The 20297-nt window shown below is 39.8% G+C and overlaps 1 protein-coding gene across 2 annotated transcripts in view; it reads right to left on the bottom strand.

Moving 5' to 3' along the window:
- Positions 1 to 20297, bottom strand: part of CARF (calcium responsive transcription factor) — an 84341-nt gene that overhangs the window by 40954 nt on the left and 23090 nt on the right. Inside the window, exons 3-4 of one of the 2 annotated variants that reach the window (XM_025405277.1) lie at positions 3415 to 3535; positions 2121 to 2348 (exon numbers count right to left, since the gene is read on the bottom strand). In XM_025405277.1, the coding sequence (XP_025261062.1) occupies positions 2121 to 2348; positions 3415 to 3492 (306 nt within the window). In that variant the 5' untranslated portion in view covers positions 3493 to 3535. Of the gene's footprint in view, positions 1 to 2120; positions 2349 to 3414; positions 3536 to 20297 lie in introns of those variants that run through there. The other variant, XM_025405278.1, reaches the window with a different exon arrangement.

Raw genomic sequence — 20297 nt, 5'->3', positions numbered from 1 at the left:
TTTGAAGAAAATTCTTTCTTATAATCTGTTTCTCACATTTTTTTTCCATGCTTCATACCATGTTTCCTATTCCATGGTTTCAAATAACCTTCTGTGTCATCTCCTACCTAAACAATGTAAAACCACCTTTGTACTTACTTTGTATAGAAAGTTTAATCCAATTACAAAGAGTGTTAATTAACTTTTTTTTTAACTCAAATAAACAACTTTGCTCAGAAAGGTACCCTAGGTAAAATGACAACCCTTTGACACATTCAGACTCCTTGATCTTCCTGTTGGAAGAAAAAAAAAAAACTTTCTAAATGTTCTGATAGAAACTAGAATAAACGTCAAATAAAGGGGAAACTACAGAAGTACTTCATTCTGGACATGAAAAATTAAAATGTAGTTGGTTAACATTTAAATTATTTGTTGAATATTAACCTTTGCTGGTGATGCAGTATGGCTCTGGTCTAAGTCCCAGAAAGCTCGAACATAAACAAGAAGGATTGCCCTGCACATAGTCACCTCTCAACCAATTATTCTTACCCCTAGAATTTAGATAACTCAATTTGGCTGGATCATAAAGGAGCAAAATGGCATAGATTAACTCTAGAATGCTCTAGATTATGAACAGAAACAAGGGTTAATTCTAGGTACAATTTTTACCTGTGGTGTAATTTATAATTAAAGTTGTTATGCTTTTAAAAATAATTTTTATTATGAAAGTAATAGATACTCATTGTAGAAAATTTGGAAAATTCAAGTATACAAGAGACACATTATCCTTCATAGTATTACTTATGTTAAGTATATTCTAAATAACCAGAGAGCAACTCAGAGGTTTTTCTTAGTAATTTTCCATATGTCAGTCAAAACAATCTTTCACCTCTTTGGCTCAAACTATGAACTTGGTCAAAAATACTTTTAGCTAACAATTTGAAAAGTATTTAGCCATCCTCATCTTTTTATCTTTATGCATTCTGACTCACGTGGCACACATTTACCCACAAAGATTAGCAAGGATATGTCTAATTCCCCATATACTAGTGGTACCTCCATTGCATTACCTCCATTACTTTCTATTTCTTCAAGAAAACATACCAGAAAGTGGCTTGGAGGTCAGTGAGATGCTGATAAATCAAAACCTGGAGTTTAGGCCGGGCACGGTGGCTCACGCTTGTAATTCCAGCACTTTGGGAGGCTGAGGTGGGTGGATAACGAGGTCAGGAGTTCAAGACAAGCCTGGCCAACGTGGTGAAATCCCGTTTCTACTAAAAATACAAAAACTAGCCGGGTGTGATGGCAGGCACCTGTAATCCCAGTTACTCAGGAGGATGAGGCAAGAGAACTGCTTGAAACCAGGCAGAGGAGGCTGCAGTGAGCCGAGATCACGCCACTGCACTCCAGCCTCGGCGACAGAGCAAGATTCCGTCTTGGAAAACAAACAAACAAACTGGAGTTTAGTCTAATATGTGTCTGTCTCTGTGTGTGTGTGTGTGTGTGTGTGTGTGTGTACGTTCCATTAAATGTAAGTTCCACGTCAACTCTGGCACTTCAGAACCAGTTACAGATTATGTTACATTTCCAATTGATCTGAAAGCACAAGTGTGCCCAAACACAGAGACTGGTTAAGTACTCTTTATTTAAAGTACTATTTGTAGTCCTGAATGGAAATCTTTTAAAATCCTTACATAAAAATGAAAGTCATGGAAACACTATTTTAAACACAATGTGGCCGGGCTCAGTGGCTCAAGCCTGTAATCCCAACACTTTGGGAGGCCAAGGCGCGTGGATCACCTGAGGTCAGGAGTTTGAGGCCAGCCTGACCAACATGGTGAAATCCTGCGTCTACTAAAAAAACAAAAAAATTAGCCAGGTGTGGTGGTGGGCACCTGTAATCCCACCTACTTGGGAGGCTGAGGCAGGAGAATTGCTTGAACTTGGAAGGCAGAGGTTGCAGTGAACCAAGATCGTGCCATTGCACTCTAACCTGGGCAACAGGAGTGAAACTCCATCTCAAAAAAAAAAAATAAATAAACATGATGTAAATCAAAAGTGTCCAGAAATTAAGGTCATTTAGTAAGACTAATATATTTTGCTAAAGAGCATAAAACTGGTTACTTACAAAATATACTCACCATTTGTGCATTGGATTCCCCCAGTGACTGAAGTTCATATTGAATAGCTTGCCCATTTTGGTCCACTAGATGGAAATGCTCTGCAGAAGGAGTCTGTGTCTGAGTCAGGGGCCCTGTTATATTCTGTGATATGAGTGAATTATTTGCTTCAGGAGTAGTGATGGGCAAAACTGCAGGAGAATCATTTTGTCCAAAGGAAGAATCCCTGGAGTCCATACAGGTTAGATGCTTTTGCAAAGAAAAAAAAACATCACTTCAGTCTTTTCAGGATATACTGTCACCATTTTTTTTTAAAGATGGGTATAATAAAAATGAAAAGATATCCATTTTTCAGTTGTTTTTACTTTTTTGTAAGAGTTGTCAATTCATACAAATTGCTATACACAGAAAGCATTTCTTAAGTAAAATTGTTGATTATTATATTTATTATCTTAATTTTATCAAAATTATCCACAGGAATGGAACCTGAAATAACGTAATATAATTCAACCTTTAGATTTTTCTCTGTATATAAAATTTTTATGAATGTATCTAAGTATTAAGTTCTGTATTGTTAAATATTTCATAAAATATGTGTATAATTAAATATTAAAATTCTTTTTTTTTTTTTTGAGACAGACTCTTGCTCTGTCACCCAGGCTGCAGTGCAATGGCGCTATCTTGGCTCACTGCAAGTTCCTCCTCCCGGGTTCATGCCATTCTCCTGCCTCAGCCTCCAGAGTAGGCGACTGCCACAACGCCTGGCTAATTTTCTGTATTTTTAGTAGAGACAGGGTTTCACCATGTTAGCCAGGATGGTCTCGATCTCCTTACCTTGTGATCCACCCGCCTCAGCTTCCCAAAGAGATGGGATTACAGGCATGAGCCACCATGCCCGGCCTAAATTCTTTTTGCTTTTTTTTTTTTTTTGAAATGGGAGTTTCACTCTTGTGGACTATAATGGTGGGATCTTGGCTCACAGCAACCTCTGCCTTCTGGGTTTAAGTGATTCTCCAGCCTCAGCCTCCCAGGTAGCTGGGATTACAGGCACTCACCACCATGCCCGGCTGATTTTTGTATTTTTAGTACAGACAGTGTTTCACCACGTTGGCCAGGCTGGTCTTGAACTCCTGACCTCAGGTGATACACCCGCCTCGGCCTCCCAAAATGCTGGGATTACAGGCATGAGCCACCGCACCCAGCCCAAAATTCTTGAATACACTAAATATAATAGCTATCCCTTGAGCATAAAGAGCTGTTAAATGGCACACTGTTTTACCCTAGGATGGAAAAAAGTTCCCAGCTGAATCCATACCTCAAATACTTGAGCATCGGTTTTTGACTCTTCACCATCATTATGGTTGACTCTTAATGAATCATTAGATTGTTCCATGCTGACATCATATTCAATTCCATTTTCTTCTATTATTTAATAGCTGAAAGAGTTTAAATAGCTGATCAACTAAAGCAGTTAGTATGTTTTATCTTAAAAAAATCTCTCATATTCACTACTGTGGTACCCCATATAATTTAGGTAAAATCATTTCCATTCTATAGATTAAAAAACTAACATTTTTAAAAATGACTTGCCAAGGCACCAGAATACATTCAATGCAGGGCAAAAAATTAGTGTTATATAGTTCCCTCATCCTATCTTTTTTTTTTTTTTTTTTTTTTTGAGACGGAGTCTCGCTCTGCCGCCCAGGCTGGAGTGCAGTGGCCGGATCTCAGCTCACTGCAAGCTCCGCCTCCCGGGTTCAGGCCATTCTCCTGACTCAGCCTCCCGAGTAGCTGGGACTACACGCGCCCGCCGCCTCGTCCGGCTAGTTTTTTTTTGTATTTTTTAGTAGAGACAGGGTTTCACCATTTTAGCCAGGATGGTCTCGATCTCCTGACCTGTGATCCGCCCGTCTCGGCCTCCCAAAGTGCTGGGATTACAGGCTTGAGCCACCGCGCCCGGCCCCCTCATCCTATCTTTAACTATACTTCTGTACTGGCTTTTTAAGATTTATTTTATGTGACAAGGTACTGGTATACCCCTTCAAATACTTCTAAAATTCTCATATTACCAGAGATTTAATGCAAATAAAGTTTTTCAACTTTATGAGTTGGGTATGCCCTATTGTAGCATTATACAATTTTGAAACAGATATCCTGGTGTAGACAGATATTTTATATATATATATATATATATACACACACACACACACACACATACAATTTTTACCATTAATAGACAAGTATACCACTTAACATTAGTTTGACAAGCTTTGAAAAGGAAGAGATATTTAAAAAAAGAAAATGAAGAAATATATATACCAATAACTCTGAGCCACTTAGGTCTAGTACAGTAGTTCTCAATTGGGGCAATTTCTGTAAAGCTACAAAATCGGTCCAGTTTTAATATATGGCTATAAAGTATCTTTTACTTGCTTCTCCTTTAAGATTTTAAATGATCACTTATAACCTAATCAAGTAAAAAATCAATTACAAAAATTCCAAAAAGCCTGTAGTTACCTTGGGCTATGGAAGTAAAAGCAATCTGAATTTTTAACTTTCTGGATTATTTTTGAATTTTATATATTATACCTATATTACTTGAGAATAAAATTATTTAGAAGGGGTTTCAAAATAAAAAGAGCCTCCCATTAGCGGCAATATGGCAAAAAGATACTGTTAAAAAAAACTGTCTTGCTACAAAACAAAAAACAGAAAGTTGACCAAAAATAAAATATTTATTTTGTGTCCAGGCTCTGCTACAAGAAGTGCCAACAATCAAAGGCCATTCCTCACTCCAATGACCACCCTCCTCTCCCTGCAACCCCAAAAAAGCAAAACCAAAGAGGTGAGCATAAACAAAGAGGAAACTTTCCCCAAGGGTAGTTCTAATACATTAGTTTTGTGGCTAAGAAACTGAAGTTGGGACAAGTAGCTGGTAGGGGAAGAAAACTTAAAACTCCCAAGATAAGGATAACAACCTGAAAGGTTCGGGGTGAAGAGTGTAACCTGGCTTCTGGTAAGAAAAAAATGCAGCTACTATTTGGAGAAAAAGAAGCCCAGTTAAGACTCCAGTTTTCTTTCATATTAAGATCAATCAAATATAAGCTAACAATCAAAGAATACCAAAAAAAAAAAACCCAGGAAATTAGCCACCATGCGAATGAATCACCAGATTCAGACAGCCCCTAAAGACTTCCCATATTGGAAACATCTAAGATTGAACATAGTGTAATTATTTAATATCTAAAAAAATGAATCACAGAGATAAGCAAATAATAAAAACTATCAAAAGTTTAATTTTTTTTAAAAAACAGGCTGGGCACAGTGGCTCATGCCTGTAATCTCCGCACTCTGGGAGGTCCAGGTGAGTGGATCACTTGTGGTCAGGAGTTTGAGACCAGCCTGGCCAACATGGGGAAACCCTGTCTCTACTAAAAATACAATAATTAGCTAAGCGTGGTGATGCATGCCTATAATCCTCACTACTTGGGAGGCTGAGGCAGAATTGCTTAAACCCACGAGGTGGAGGTTGCAGTGAGCCGAGATGGCGCCACTGCACTCCAGCCTCGGTGACAGAGCAAGACTTTGTCTCAAAAAAAAAAAAAAAAAAAACTGCTGAAATTAGAAAGTCAATGGGGCCAGAAACAGTGGTTCATGTCTATAATCCCAGCACTTTGGGAGACCAAAGCAAGAGGATTGCTTGAGGCCAGGAATTCGAGACCAGCCTGGGCAACATAATGAGAGCCTGTCTCTACAAAAAATTTAAAAATCAGCCATGTATGGTGGTGTGGGTCTGTAGTCCCAGCTACTCGGGAGGCTGAGGTGGGAGGATCTCTTGAGTCCAGGAGTCTGAGGCTGCAGTGAGCCATAATCATGCCACTGCTCTCCAGCCTGGGTGACACAGTGACACCCTGTCTCAAAAAAAAAAAAAAAAAAAAAAAAGGCAATGGGTAAGTTAAATAGATTAGATGCAGAAGAAAGAATTATTAAATTGGAAGACAGAGTTTAAAATTACCTAGACTGCATCAAAGCAAAACTAGAACATAAAAAATATGACAGAGACTTAAAAATAAGGAAAATAGAAAGTACAGTATGCATATAAGTGAAGTCTCAAAAGAATAGAAAAGAGAAAATGAAGGAGAGATAATATAGATGCTCTCAGACTTATCCCGATAAACACACTGTGAGTTGAAAATACCTTAAGTGGAAACCATCCTAAGTTGAAAGTACATTTTTGACTTACAGCATTTTCGATTTACAATGGGTTTATCCAGATGTAATGCCATCGCTATCATAGGTTAAGGGGTGTACTAAATATGTATCATTTTCACACCATCATAAAGTTGAAAATCATAAGTTGAATTAATGTAAGTCAGGGACCATCTGTATTTGAAGAGATAATGGCTGGCAATTTTTCAAAACTAAAGACATGAATCCACAGATAAAGGAAGTCTTACTTTTAAGTATTCCAAGAGAAATAAAAAGAAACCCATACTCAATGTAGTGAACATGCAATATGCTAAAGAGGAACAGAAAAATGCATCTGGAGAGACAAGACAGACCATAAAAACATCCCTGAGCCTAGGTAAAAAAAAAAAAAAAAAAATTAAAGACAGAAAGATAAGACAGAATCCCTACAGAGTATTGAAATTAGACATATAGTGGCCTTCTTATAGCAACATGGTAGCAGAAGTCACAGGAATAATATTTAAGGTTTTAAGAAAGTAGATTGGCCGGATGTGGTGGCTCACACCTGTAATCCTAGCATTTTGGGAGGCCAAGGAGGGCAGATCGCTTGAGCCCACAAGTTTGAGACCAGCCTGGGCAACATGGCGAAACCCCATCTCAAAAAAGGAAAAAAAGAAAAGTAACTATCAATAAACAATTGTATATGATCCAAACTATTTTTTTCTACTGTCTAATCTTCAGAATAACAACAACAACAAAAAAAACCAAAAAACCCACACCACTCCACAAAACCCTACTTTTTTCAGAAAAGAGAGTGAAAAGAAGATACTTTAAGATTTAAAAAAACTGAAAGTTGGGTGGGCACAGTGGCTCACACTGTAATCCCAACACTTTTGGAGGACGAGGCAGGCAGATCACTTAAGGCCAGGAGTTCAAGACCATCCTGACCAACATGGCAAAACCCTGCTTCTAATAAAAATACAAAAAAAAAAAAAAAAAAAAAGAATTAGCTGGGTGTGATGGCGCATACCTGTAACCACAGCTACTCGAGTGACTAAGGTACGAAAATTGCTTAAATCCAGGTAGTGGAGGTTGCAGTGAGCCAAGATAATGCCATGGCACTCTAGCCTGGGCAACAGGGCAAGACTCTGTCTCAAAAAGAATCATAATAATAAATAAAAAACAAAAAACGGACAGTTTACAATCAATGTCTCATATATGAAAGAAATTTCTAAACAACACACCTCATATTTGATAGCACAACAGGGTAACTACAGTCAATAATTTAATTATATTTAAAAATAACTAAAATAGTATAATTGGATTCTTTGTAATACAAAGGATAAATGCTTGAGGGGATGGATAAATGCTTGAGAGGATGGATACCCCATTTTACATGATATGATTATTATACATTGCATGTCAGCATCAAAACATTTCATGTACCCCATAAATATCTACAACTACTACAATTAAAACAATTTTTTTTTTACAGTTGTTGGCTGGGTGCAATGGCTCACACCTATAATCCCCGCACTTTGGGAGGCTCCCTGCACTTTGGGAGGCCGAGGAGGGTGGATCACCTGAGGCCAGGAGTTCAAGACCAGCCTAGCCAACATGGTGAAACCCCATCTCTACTAAAAATACAGAAACTAGCCAGGCGTGGTGGCGCACGCCTATAATTCCAGTGACTTGGGAGGCTGGGTCAAGAGAATCACTTGAACCCAGGAGACACAGGTTGTAATGAGCTGAGATTACACCACTGCACTCCAGCCTGGGCAATAAGAGTAAGACTCTGTCTCAAAAAAAAAAAAAAAAAAATAATAATAATAATAAAAAAAGAACAGTTAAGTCATGCCATATAAGCAGATTATAGAAGAGAAGAGAAAAAATATATACCAAATATAAAACATTTGGTACAGGAATTACCTCTGTATTTCTTACATGTTAGATAACTGCATAAAGCACATTATTTTAGCAAAAAATATACATATTTCAAAAAAACAAATATTATAACAGAAAGAAGTCCTGAGATGCTTGAAAAAATGGCAAGCAAATTAATAATTCTATAAAAATATAAATAAACATTCTCTGTATAAAATAATAATTTCAATATTGTAACTTTGTATGTGTGTTTTAAGGACAGAAATAAAACACTATAGAACCAAAAAAATGCGTGTAACTCTAGAGGGTGTGATGATTGATAATATATCAATTTATAAAATATAGCAATGATAATATGCACAATATATCAAAACTTATGGGCTGCAACAAAAGCAGTGCTCAGAGGGAAATTTAGAGCAATCAATACAACAGAATCGAGAGTCCAGAAATACATATCTATGGTTAAATGATTTTTGACAAGGGTGCCAAAAGCATTTGATGAGGAAAGAATACTATCTCCAACAAATGGTGCCAGGACAACTGAATATCCACAAGAAAACGAATGATGTTGAACTCCTACCTCATACTACATACCAAAAATGAAAAATGGATCAAAGAGCTAAATATAAGAACTAAAACCATGCAACTCTTAGAAGAAAAACATAGCGGTAAATCTGCATGTCTTTGCATTTGGTGATAGTTTCTTAGATATGGCACCAATAGGACAAGTAAAAGAGAAAACAGATAAATTGGACATCATCAAAATAAAAATTTTTGTACAAAGATCACCATGACAAGAGTTAAAAGACAGTCCACAGATGGGAGAGAGTATCTGCAAATCATATATCTGATAAGGGTCTGGAATACGTAAAGAACTCATACAATTCAACAACAAAAAGACTACAATCCAAAATAACCCAATTTACAAAATGGGCAAAAGTACAGCCCAAAGATAGATCAAGACCCTGTCTAAAAACAAACAAACAAAATCCCATTATGCTAAGTGATAGAAGCCAAGCCACACACAAAAGGTTACATACTATATGGTTCTATTTACATAAAATATCCAAAATAGGTAAATCTATAGAGAAATAAAGGAGACTGGTGGATACCAGAGGCTTGAGGGAAGGTATAATGGACTAATGGGTACAAAATTTTATTTTGAGTGATGAAGATGTTTTGAAGCTCTACATGGCACTTTTGCAACTTTGTGAATGTACTGTCAGTAAATTGTTCATTTCAAAGGGATTAATTTTAAGTTATATGAATTTCACCTCAATTAAAAAAATAAAATAGTATCATCAAAATCGGTGTGTACATATATATGCATGTGTATATACAAGCAGGAAAATATGAATGTGGACTAGATATCTGATATTAAGGAATTTTTCTTGGGATATTCAGGCATTCCATTAAAAAAAGGGGAAAAAAAGGAATTTTGGGGCTGGATACAGTGACTCACACTTACAATCCCAACACTTTGGGAGGCTGAGATGGGAAGATTACTTGAGAACAGGAATTTGAGACCAGCATGGGAGTTCAAAACCAGCCTGAGATCCCATTTCTACAAGAAACTTAAAAAAAAAAATTAGCTGGGTATGGGGGGCACATGTCTGTAGTCATAACTATCTGGGAGGCTGAGGTGGGAGGATGGCTTGAGCCCAGGAGTTTGAGGCTGCAGTAAGCTGTGACTGTACCACTGCAATTCAGCCTGTGCAACAGAGTGAGACTCTGTCTCTAAAGTAAGTATTTTTGGTATTTTTAGGTATGTGAATGGTTTGATAATATTAATACTTACAGATAAAATTATTAGAATGTCTAGGATTTGTTTAAAAAATATCAAAGTCAGGCTGAGCGTGGTGACTCACACGTGTGTAATCCCAGCACTCTGTGAGGCAGAGGTGGGTGGATCACTGGAACCCAAGAGTTTGACACTAGCTTGGGCAACATAACAAGACCCTATTTCTACTAAAGATCAAAAAAATTAGCTGGACATGGTGGTGTGTGCCTGTAGTCCCAGCTTCTCAGCAAGCTGAAGCAGGAGCTCACTTGAGCCCAGGAGCTGTGATTGTGCCACTGCACTCCAGCCTGTGTGACAAAGTGAGACCTTGTCTCAAGAAAGTAAATAAATACCAAAGTCAGAGAAAGGGTACAATTGATAGAGAAATAAATAAAACAAGATTGGTCATACATTGATAATTGTACACCGGCTTCATTTACTGTTCTACTAATATATATACATAATATTTTATATAAATATTTATAAAATTTATATTTAAATATATGTAGAGTATGTATTTTAATATAATAATATGTATATTTATAAATAATTATATATAATTATATATTGCATACATATATTACATATATAATATATATATATTTTTTGAGACAAGGTCTCACTCTGGCCCCCAGGCTGGGGTGCAGTGGCGCAATCTCGGCTCACTGCAACCTCCACCTCCGCAGTTCAAGCGATTCTCCCACCTCAGCTTCTCAAGTAACTGGGACTACTGAAGCATACCACCATGCCCAGCTAATTTTTGTATTGTTTGGTAGAGACGGGGTTTCACCATGTTGGCCAGGCTGGTGTCAAACTCCTGACCTCAAGTGATCTGCCCACCTCGGCCTCCCAAAGTGCTGGGATTACAGACGTGAGCCACCGTGCCCAGCCTACTCCTGTATATTTTTGAAATTTCCCTTTAAAAACTTTTAGGCCAGGTGCAGTGGCTCATGCCTGTAATTCTAGCACTTTGGGAGGCCGAGGCAGGTGGACTGCTTGATCCCAGGAGTTCCAGACTAGCCCGGGCAACATGTTGAAACCTTGTCTCAACACACAAAAAATTAGCCAGGTGTGGTGGCCCTCACCTGCAGTCCCAGGTAATCAGAGGGCTGAGGTGGGAGGATCGCTTGATCCTGGGAGGTCAAGACTGCAGTCAGCTGTGATCATGGCACTACACTCCAGCCTAGGTGACAAAGCAAGACCCTGTCTCAAAAAACAATCAAATAGCAACAAGAAAAACCAACTTTAAAAAAATGGATAGAATTTAGGGCCAAACTGACAAATGTATTATCATAGTGCAAGATCTCATGATAATTATCTCAGCCACGTTAAGGAAACAGAACAAGCTCAAATTTCTGGACATATTTAAAATTCATTCCAAACAATTAAAGAACATATGTTCCTCTCAAATTCACATGGAACAGCAAATACTAGATCTGAACCATAAAGAACATATCATGTATCAAAACTTGTGACATACAGCTAATATAAAATTTCAAGGGAAATTTACAGCCTTTAAACTAAGCTTGTCCAACCTGTGGCCTGTGGTGTGGCTAAGGATGGCTTAAAATGCAGCCCAACACAAATTTGTAAACTTTCTTAAAACATTATGAGATTTTTTTTTTTTGCAATTTTTAAAAAACTCATCAGCTAACATTAGTGTATTTTATGTGTGGCCCAAGACAATTCATCTTTTTCCAATGTAGCCCAGGGAGGTCAAAAGATTGGACACTCCTGCTTTACACCCTCATATTAGAAAAGAAAGCTGTGTCCCCTGTTTGTACAGTGGTGTGTAAATTAAAAAAAAAAAAAAAAGAAAAAAGAAAAAAGAAAAGAAAATAAGACTGTGGTCAAAGGATACAAAATTTCAATTAGGAGGAATAAGTTCATAGTGACTACAGTTAATAGCAACATATTGTAGTCAGGTTACATCAGCAAGATGGCCCACTAGAAGTCCCTAGCATTCATCTCCCTCACAAAGACAATCAAAATAATGAATAAACAACTACATTTTAACAAAAATAAATGAGGGACAGCATTGATGAGCACAGAAACTCAGGATGGCCACATAGAGAATGGAAGGAAGCATCCGGCCTCCACCACCCAATCCCCCAACTGGGAAGAGCTAGGAACCAAGAAGAACTCCCTGCAGCAAGGAGGGAAGCAAGAGGATTCCAGTAACCAACCCTACTAATAGACCTCACCACTGAGGTTCCCTGCAGTCTTCACAGACACCAAGCCCAGCTGAGGAAGCTCTCTGGAGTCCACACTGCTGTGCTGCCCCATCAGAAGAAATCGACACTGTGTCCCAAGCACTGTAGTTTATGTAGCTACTGTGCTATGTCATCTTGGAATCAGAACTATGGCTGGAGTGTGTCTTGCTCCAGGGCTGAGCAGCCACAGTTCCCCTTTATCCCTGAGACTAAGCCAAGACTGAACCACCCTAGCAGTGGTCCAACATCCCCAAGTTGAGCTGTGAACAGCTGTTATACCCTCGTACAGGGGTAGGGGGAAGCAGAGATGGAGCCACCCCGCCTACCCCTCCTATCACCCCCTCAGGCCAGAGCTGAAGCAGTATCCTGCCTCCCAGGGAAACAGTACCTTAGCTGCTCAGAGCAGTCATGCCTCTCCAGTGCATAAGGTGAAGCAACTACCCACATTCCAGGAAATGATGCCTGGGCCTCCTGGAACGGTCATGCCCCCCAGGCTTAAGCTGAAGCAGCACATGGGGCCCTGGAGAACTGGTGCTGTGGCCAAGTTGAGCAGCTGCCCATCCCAGGGCTGAGCTGACATAGTATCCTGTGTCCTAGGGAAACAGAGCAGTGGTTGAGCTGAGACACTCTGCCCTACAGACCAAACTCCTCTAGTAGTCATCCTCCCTAGAGCTGGACTAGCCCCCTAGAGTCAGCTGCTAAGACACCCTTCTGCATAGGGAGTGCAGTCATTGCTATGCTGTTCCCTACACCCCCAGGGCCTAAACAACAGCTGTACTCCACCTTTCTGGGGCACCTGCTGCTGCTGCTGCTGCTGCTGCTGCAACTGGCCTCACAGAGTCTGAGATACTGCCAAGTTCCACCATCCCAGGGACTATAGTTACTACTAAATGGTGCTTCATCCCCCAGGGACTTGAGTTACCACCGAGCCCTGCTGGCGCATGTTCCCAAACTGGAGCTGTACCCTGCTCCCAAACCTCCAGGGTACCCTCTACATTCTCTTTAGGGTTGCGCCAGTTCTGTGCCCTGCCCCTCAGAGGTAGAATCACAGCTACAACTTGGCTCCCTGGGCCTGAGCTGCTAGAGGGTATCTGAGAGTCACAGATCCTAGCTCTGTGGTCTATCTACATCCAACTCTGCCACAGAGTGCTAACCTGTACCCCAAAACTCAGGTGCCATAATAGGTTTGTGAAACCCTGATATGGTCTGGATCTGTGTCCCCACCCAAATCTAACATTCAATTGTAATCCCCAATGTTGGAGGTGGGGTCTGGTGGGAGGTGATTGGATCATGGTGGGGGTTTCTCATGGTTTAACATCATCTGCCCAGAGCTCTCTTTGAGATAGTGAGATCTGGTTTAAAAGTGTGTGGCACTTCCCCACTCTTTCTCTTCCTCCTGCTCCTGCCATGTGAAATGCTGGTTCCCTCTTTGCCTTCCACCATGATTGGAAGCTTCCTGAGGCCTCCCCAGAAGAAGAAACCACAAGGCTTCCTGTACAGCCTGCAGAACCATGAACCAATTAAACCTCTTTTCTTTATAAATTACCCAGTCTTAAGTATTTGTTTATATCAGTGCAAGAACAGACTAATACAGACCCTGTGCCCTAGCACCAGTACCTAGAACCCAGCCCTACTGTAGCTACTTGTAGACTGTGTCAGACCTCACACCTTGGTTAAGTCTTCCCTTTGGGGAGAAAATTAGGATAGGAGTACTCCAAAAGCCTTTGACACCAAGGACATTAACAACCTATGCTGCCGCTGTCACTGCCACAAACTTCTACAGACTAGGTCACTGAGCACCCAGTTATTGCTGACGTTGAATGCAGCTGAAGAAGCTGCATGGAAACTATACCACTGCACCTATCCACAAACAGACACTACACCCTTCCTGACTGGCACGATAAAACCCAACTGCAGGTGAGAGTCTTTCTCTACAAAGTTACTCTAGAAAGTTTAGAAAAGGCAATTGTTCCACCAAATACACAGATATTGACACAGAAACACAAGGAAGTATGACGCTACCAAAGGAACATAATACAGCTGACCCTCGAACAACACAGGAATTGGGGTACCAACTGTTCACATGGTCAAAGATGAGTGTATAACTTTTGACTCCCCAAAGGCTTAACTACTAATATCTTACTATTGGCTGGAAGTCTTACCAATAACATAAACAGTCAATTAACATATAGTTTTATATTATATGTATTATATATGTATTATATGTACAGTATTATACACTGTATTCTTATAATAAAGTTAGCTAAATAAAAGTTTATTAAGAAAGTCATGGACAGGCACAGTGGCTCATGCCTGTAATCCCAGGATTTTGGGAGGCCGAGGCAGGCGGATCACCTAAGGTCGAGAGTTTGAGACCAGCCTGGCCAACATGGAGAAACCCCGTCTCTACTAAAAATAGGAAATTAGCCAGGCATGATGGCACATGCCTGTAATCCCAGCTACTCAGGAAGCTGAGGCAGGAGAATCGCTTGAATCCAGGGGGCGGAGGTTACGGTGAGCCGAGATTACACCATTGCACTCCAGCCTGGGCAACAAGAGTGAAACTCCGTCGCAAAAAAAAAAAAAAAAAAAAAAAAAAGAAAAGAAAAGAAAGTAAGTCATAAGGAAGAGAAAATGTATTTACTATTCATTAAGGGGAAGTGGATCATCATAAAGGTATTCATCCTCATCATCTAAATGTAAGATGAATAGGCTAAGGGAGAGGAAGAAGAGGAGGGGTTGGTTCCATTGTCTCAGGGGTGGTAGAGGCTGAAGAAAATCGGAGTACAGGACCTGTGCAGTTTAAACCTGTGTTGATCAAGGGACAATCAGTAACAAATTCCAATGATATCTAGTAACAAATTCCAAGGGAATCTAGTAACAAATTCCAATGATAAGAAAGTCAACGAGTTGCCAAAAATTTTTTAAATGATCTTAAACTTAACAAGAAACAAGAAAATACAAATAGATAATTCAATGAAATCAGGAAAACAACTCACAATATGAACAAGAAATTCAACAAAGAGATATAAATAATAAAAAGAACAAAACAAAAATCCTGCTGCTAAAGAACTCAATGAATGAAATAAATACAATAGAGACCTTCAACAGCAGACTTGATCAAGCAGAGATAATTTCTGAACTTGGACATAGGTCATTTGAAATTACCCAGAGAGAGAAAAGAAGGAAATAACAATGAAAATGAACAAAGAAAGTCTATAAGAATTACGGGATACCATTAAATACTGTAAAACACTGAATGAGGCCAGGTGTGGTGGCTCAGGCCTGTAATCCCAGCACTTTGGAAAGCTGAGACAGGCGGATGACTTGGGGTCAGGAGTTGAAACCAGCCTGCCCAACATGGTAAAACTCTGTGTCCACTAAAAATACAAAAATTAGGCAGGCATGGTGATGCACAACTATAATCCCAGCTATTCAGGAGGCTAAGGCATGAGAATCGCTTGAGCCCAGGAGGCAGAGGTTGGAATAAGCCGAGATTGAGCCACTGCACTCCAGCCTGGGTGACAGATTGAGTCCCTGTCTCAAAACAAAACAAAACCCCACACACATTGAATGAAATAAATTGGAGAACACACACAAAAAATGGAAAGACATCACATTTATGGGTTGGAATAATTAATATTGTGAAAATGACCATGCTACCAAAGGCGATCTACAGATTCACTGCAATCCTTATAAAAATACCAATGAGCTGGGTACAATGGCACACACCTATGGTCCCAGCTACTCAGGAGGCTGAGGCAGGAGGATTGCTTGAGCCCAGGAGTCCAAGGCCAGTCTGGGCAATGCAGCAAGACCCTATCTCTTAAAAAACAAAACATCAACAACAACAAAAAACCCCTGAAATCCCAATGATAGTCTTCACAGAAATAGAAAAAAAAAAAAAAAAAACCAACCTTAAAATTTGTATGAAACCACAAAAGACCTTGACTAGCCAAAGCAATCCTAAGCAAAAAGAACAAAGCTGGAAGCATCACACTATCTGGCTTCAAAATATATTACAAAGCTATATAACCAAAACATCACAGTACTGGCATAAAAACAGACACACCAATGGTAGAGAATAGAAAACAAAACAAAACAAAAAATCTACGCACTTACAGCCAACTGATTTTCAACACAGGCACCAAGAATATTCACTGGGGAAGAGACAGTCTCTTTGATAAAAGGTCCGGGGAAAACTGGATATCTGTATGTAGTAAAATGAAAGTAGACCCCTAGCTCTCACCATATATAAAAACCAACTAAAAATGGATTAAAGACTTAAATGTTGAGACCTGGAACTATAAAACTACCAGAAGAAAACACAGGAGTAACACTTCAGGACATTGGTCTAGGCAAAGATTTTATGGCTAAGACCTCAAAAGCAAAAATACACAAATGGATTTGTATCAAACTAAAAAGCTTTTGTACAGCAAACTAAACAAGCAACACAGTGAAGAGACAACCTGCAGAGTGGAAGAAAATATTTGCAAACTATTCAACAAGGGATTAATAAATAAATAATTTCATTTAAAAATGGACAAATGAGCTGAACAGATATCTCTCAAAAGAAGATATACAGGTCAGGCATGGTGGCTCACACCTGTAATCCTCGCATTTTGGGAAGCTGAGGCTGGAGGATTGCCTGAGGCCAGGAGTTTGATACCAGCCTAGACAACATGGTGAAACCTGTCTCTACAAAAACACAAAAAAATTAACCGGGGGTGGTGGCATGGACCTGTGGTCCTAGCTGCTCACACCTAAGCCTGGGAGACTGAGGATGCAGTGAGCCGAGATTGAGCCGCTGCACTCCAGCCTGGGCAATAGAACGAGACCCTGTCTCATGAAGAAGACATACGAACGGTCAACAGGTATATATATTTTTAAAAAATCTCTAAGAATCAGGTAAATACAAATCAAAATCACAATGAGCTATCATCTCACCTCGGTTAGAATTGCTATTATCAAAAAGAAAAAATGACAAATGCTGGCAAGGATTTGGAGAAAAGGGAACTCATACATTGTTGGTGTAAATTAGTATAGCCATATGAAAAACAGTATAGAGATTACTCAAAAAAACTAAAAATAGACTACCATATGATCCAGCAATTCCACTAATGGGTAAATATTCAAAGGAAAGGAAATCAGTAAGTCAAGGAGAAAGCTACACTCCCATGTTTATTACATCATTATCCCACAATGGTCAAGATAGGTAATCAACCTAAGTGTCCATAAACAGATAAACTGATAAAGAAAATGTGGTATATATACACAGTAGAATACTATTTAGCTATAAAAAAGAATGAAATTCTGTCATTCACAGCAACACAGATGGGCTTAGAGGACATTATGTTCGAGAAATAAGCCAGGCACAGAAAGACAAATACTGCGTGTTCTCACTCACGTGGAAAGTTAAAAGGTTGATTTCATAGAAGTAGGGAGTAGAATAGTGGTTACTAGAGGTGGGGAAGGGTAGGGGAGGGAAGGGAACAGCCAAACATTGGTTAATGGAAGGGCACCTTGTCAATGAAGGGGGCACACTTGTTGAGGGTCCTGATCTGCAATTTCTCCTAAGCGCATACAGCCTGGATGTTGGTGTGCACATTCAGCTTAAGGGGACTCGGGAGGCTCTGGGTCATTGTGGCACCTGTGATGCTCCCCCATACCACCAGCCCTGGCATAGCTTTCCCTGAGACCCATGCCAGTGTCCAGGCCCCCTTGGAAGCTGCTGCTATTGCCCATCCAGGAGAAGCTCTAGGAGTTGATGCAGACACCCGGCCCACTCTTGTATAAGCAGCTGCCAAGGGCCTAGGGACCAGAGGTGGATACCTTGTAGGACTTCTGGGTCACCCTGATAGATATGGTGGAGGACAGAGTGGAGGCAAGCAGGCTGAACTGGACAGATTTGAGACGGAGCTGAGAAGCTATTTCTAGGTGGGAGTCAATTGCTTTTTGACAAATATATCGATATATCAAGAGAAAAAGGACACTTTTTAACTAATGATGCTAAAACAACTAAATAGCCAGCCGGGCGCGGTGGCTCAAGCTTGTAATCCCAGCACTTTGGGAGGCCGAGACGGGCGGATCACGAGGTCGGGAGATCGAGACCATCCTGGCTAACACGGTGAAACCCCGTCTCTACTAAAAAATACAAAAAACTAGCTGGGCGAGGTGGCGGGCTCCTGTAGTCCCAGCTACTCCGGAGGCTGAGGCAGGAGAATGGCGTAAACCCGGGAGGCGGAGCTTGCAGTGAGCTGAGATCCGGCCACAGCACTCCAGCCTGGGCGACAGAGCCAGACTCCGTCTCAAAAAAAAAAAAAAAAAAAAAAAAAAAAAACAACTAAATAGCCATATGTAAAACAATAAACCTTGACCCTTATCTCACACCAGATAGAAAATCAACTTGAAATGGATCACAGACTATCAAATGATAAAACTTATAGAAGAAAACACAGGAGAAAAATCTTTGTACCCTTGGACTTGGCAATGACATATTAAACATGAAACAAACAGCACAAAATATAAAAGAAAAAAATCTACAAATTGGACTTCGTCAAAATTTAAAATGTGTTCTCATTACAGATGGGAAAAAATATTTGCAAAACATATACCTGACAAAGGCCTTATATCCAAACTCTAAAAAACTTTTACAACTCAATAAGACAACTCAACTAAAAAAGTTGGCAAGATGTTTGAAGATACAGCTTCACTAAAGAAGATATATAGCTAGCAAGTAAGCACACAAAAGGACAATCAGCATTAGTCATTAGGGAAACAAAAATTAAAATCACATTAGATTTAAGTCATTAATCCATCTTGAGTCGATTTTCATATAAGGTGAAAGATGAGGATCCAGTTTCATTCTCCTACATGTGGCTAGTCAATTATCCCAGCACTATCTGTTGAATAGGGTGTCATTTCACCACTTGAAGGTTTTGTTTGCTTTGTCAAAAATCAGCTGGCTGTACGTATTTGGCTTTACTTCTGGGTTCTCTATTCTGTTCCACTGGTCTATACACCTATTTTTATACCAGTACCATACCGTTTTGGTGAGTACAGCCTTATAGTATAGTTTGAAATCAGGTAATGTAATGCCTCCAGGTTTGTTCTTTTTGCTTTGCCTTGCTTTGGCTATGCAGGCTCTTTTTTAAGTTCCATATGAATTTTAGGATTTTTTTTTTCTAATTCTATGAAGAATGATGGTAGTATTCTGATGGGAATTGCATGGAATTTCTAAACAGCTTTTGGCAGTATGGTCATTTTCACAATACTGATTCTACCCATCCATGAACATGGGATATGTTTCCATTTGTATATGTTGTCTATGATTTCTTTCAACAGTGTTTTGTAGTTCTCCTTGCAGAGGTGTTTTACCTCCTTGGTTAGGTATATTCCTAAGTATTCTACTTTTTTTGCAGCTATTGTAACAGGGGTTGAGTTCTTGATTTCATTCTCAGCTTGGCTGCTGTTGGTGTAAAGGAGAGCTACTATACAAAATTAACTATGTACATTAATTTTGTATCTGGAAACTTTGCTGAATTCTTTATTTTTTGTTTTTTGAGATGGAGTTTCACTCTTTTGCCCAGGCTGGAGTGCAACGGCCATGATCTCGGCTCATGGCAACCTCTGCCTCCCAGGTTCAAGTGATTCTCCTGCCTCAGCCTCCTGAGTAGCTGGGATTACAGGCATGCACCACCACACCTGGCTAATTTTGTATTTTTAGAGAGACGGGGTTTCACCATGTTGGTCAGGTTGGTCTTGAACTCCTGACCTCAGGTGATCTGCCCACCTCAGTCTCCCAAAGTGCTGGGATTACAGGCGTGAGCCACCTCACCTGGCCTTCTTTGCTGAATTCTTTGATCAGTCCTAGGAGCTTTCTGGAGGAGTCTTTAGGGTTTTCTTGGTAAACAATCATATCATCTGCAAACAGTGACAGTTTGACTTCCTCTTTACCAACTGGGATGCTCTTTTATTTCTTTTTTCTTTTTTGAGACAGAGTCTCACTCTGTCACCCAGGCTGGAGTGCAGTGGTACAAACTTAATCTCAGCTCACTGCAATTTTCACCCACTGGGTTCAAGTGATTCTCTGCCTCAGCCTCCCAAGTAGCTAGGATTACAGGAGCCTGTCAC

Source organism: Theropithecus gelada, chromosome 12 (assembly GCF_003255815.1).
Source record: "Theropithecus gelada isolate Dixy chromosome 12, Tgel_1.0, whole genome shotgun sequence".
Taxonomy (NCBI): Eukaryota; Metazoa; Chordata; class Mammalia; order Primates; family Cercopithecidae; genus Theropithecus; species Theropithecus gelada.
The sequence above is the reverse complement of the archived record's forward strand: the minus strand, read 5'-3'. Positions and strand labels throughout refer to the sequence as shown.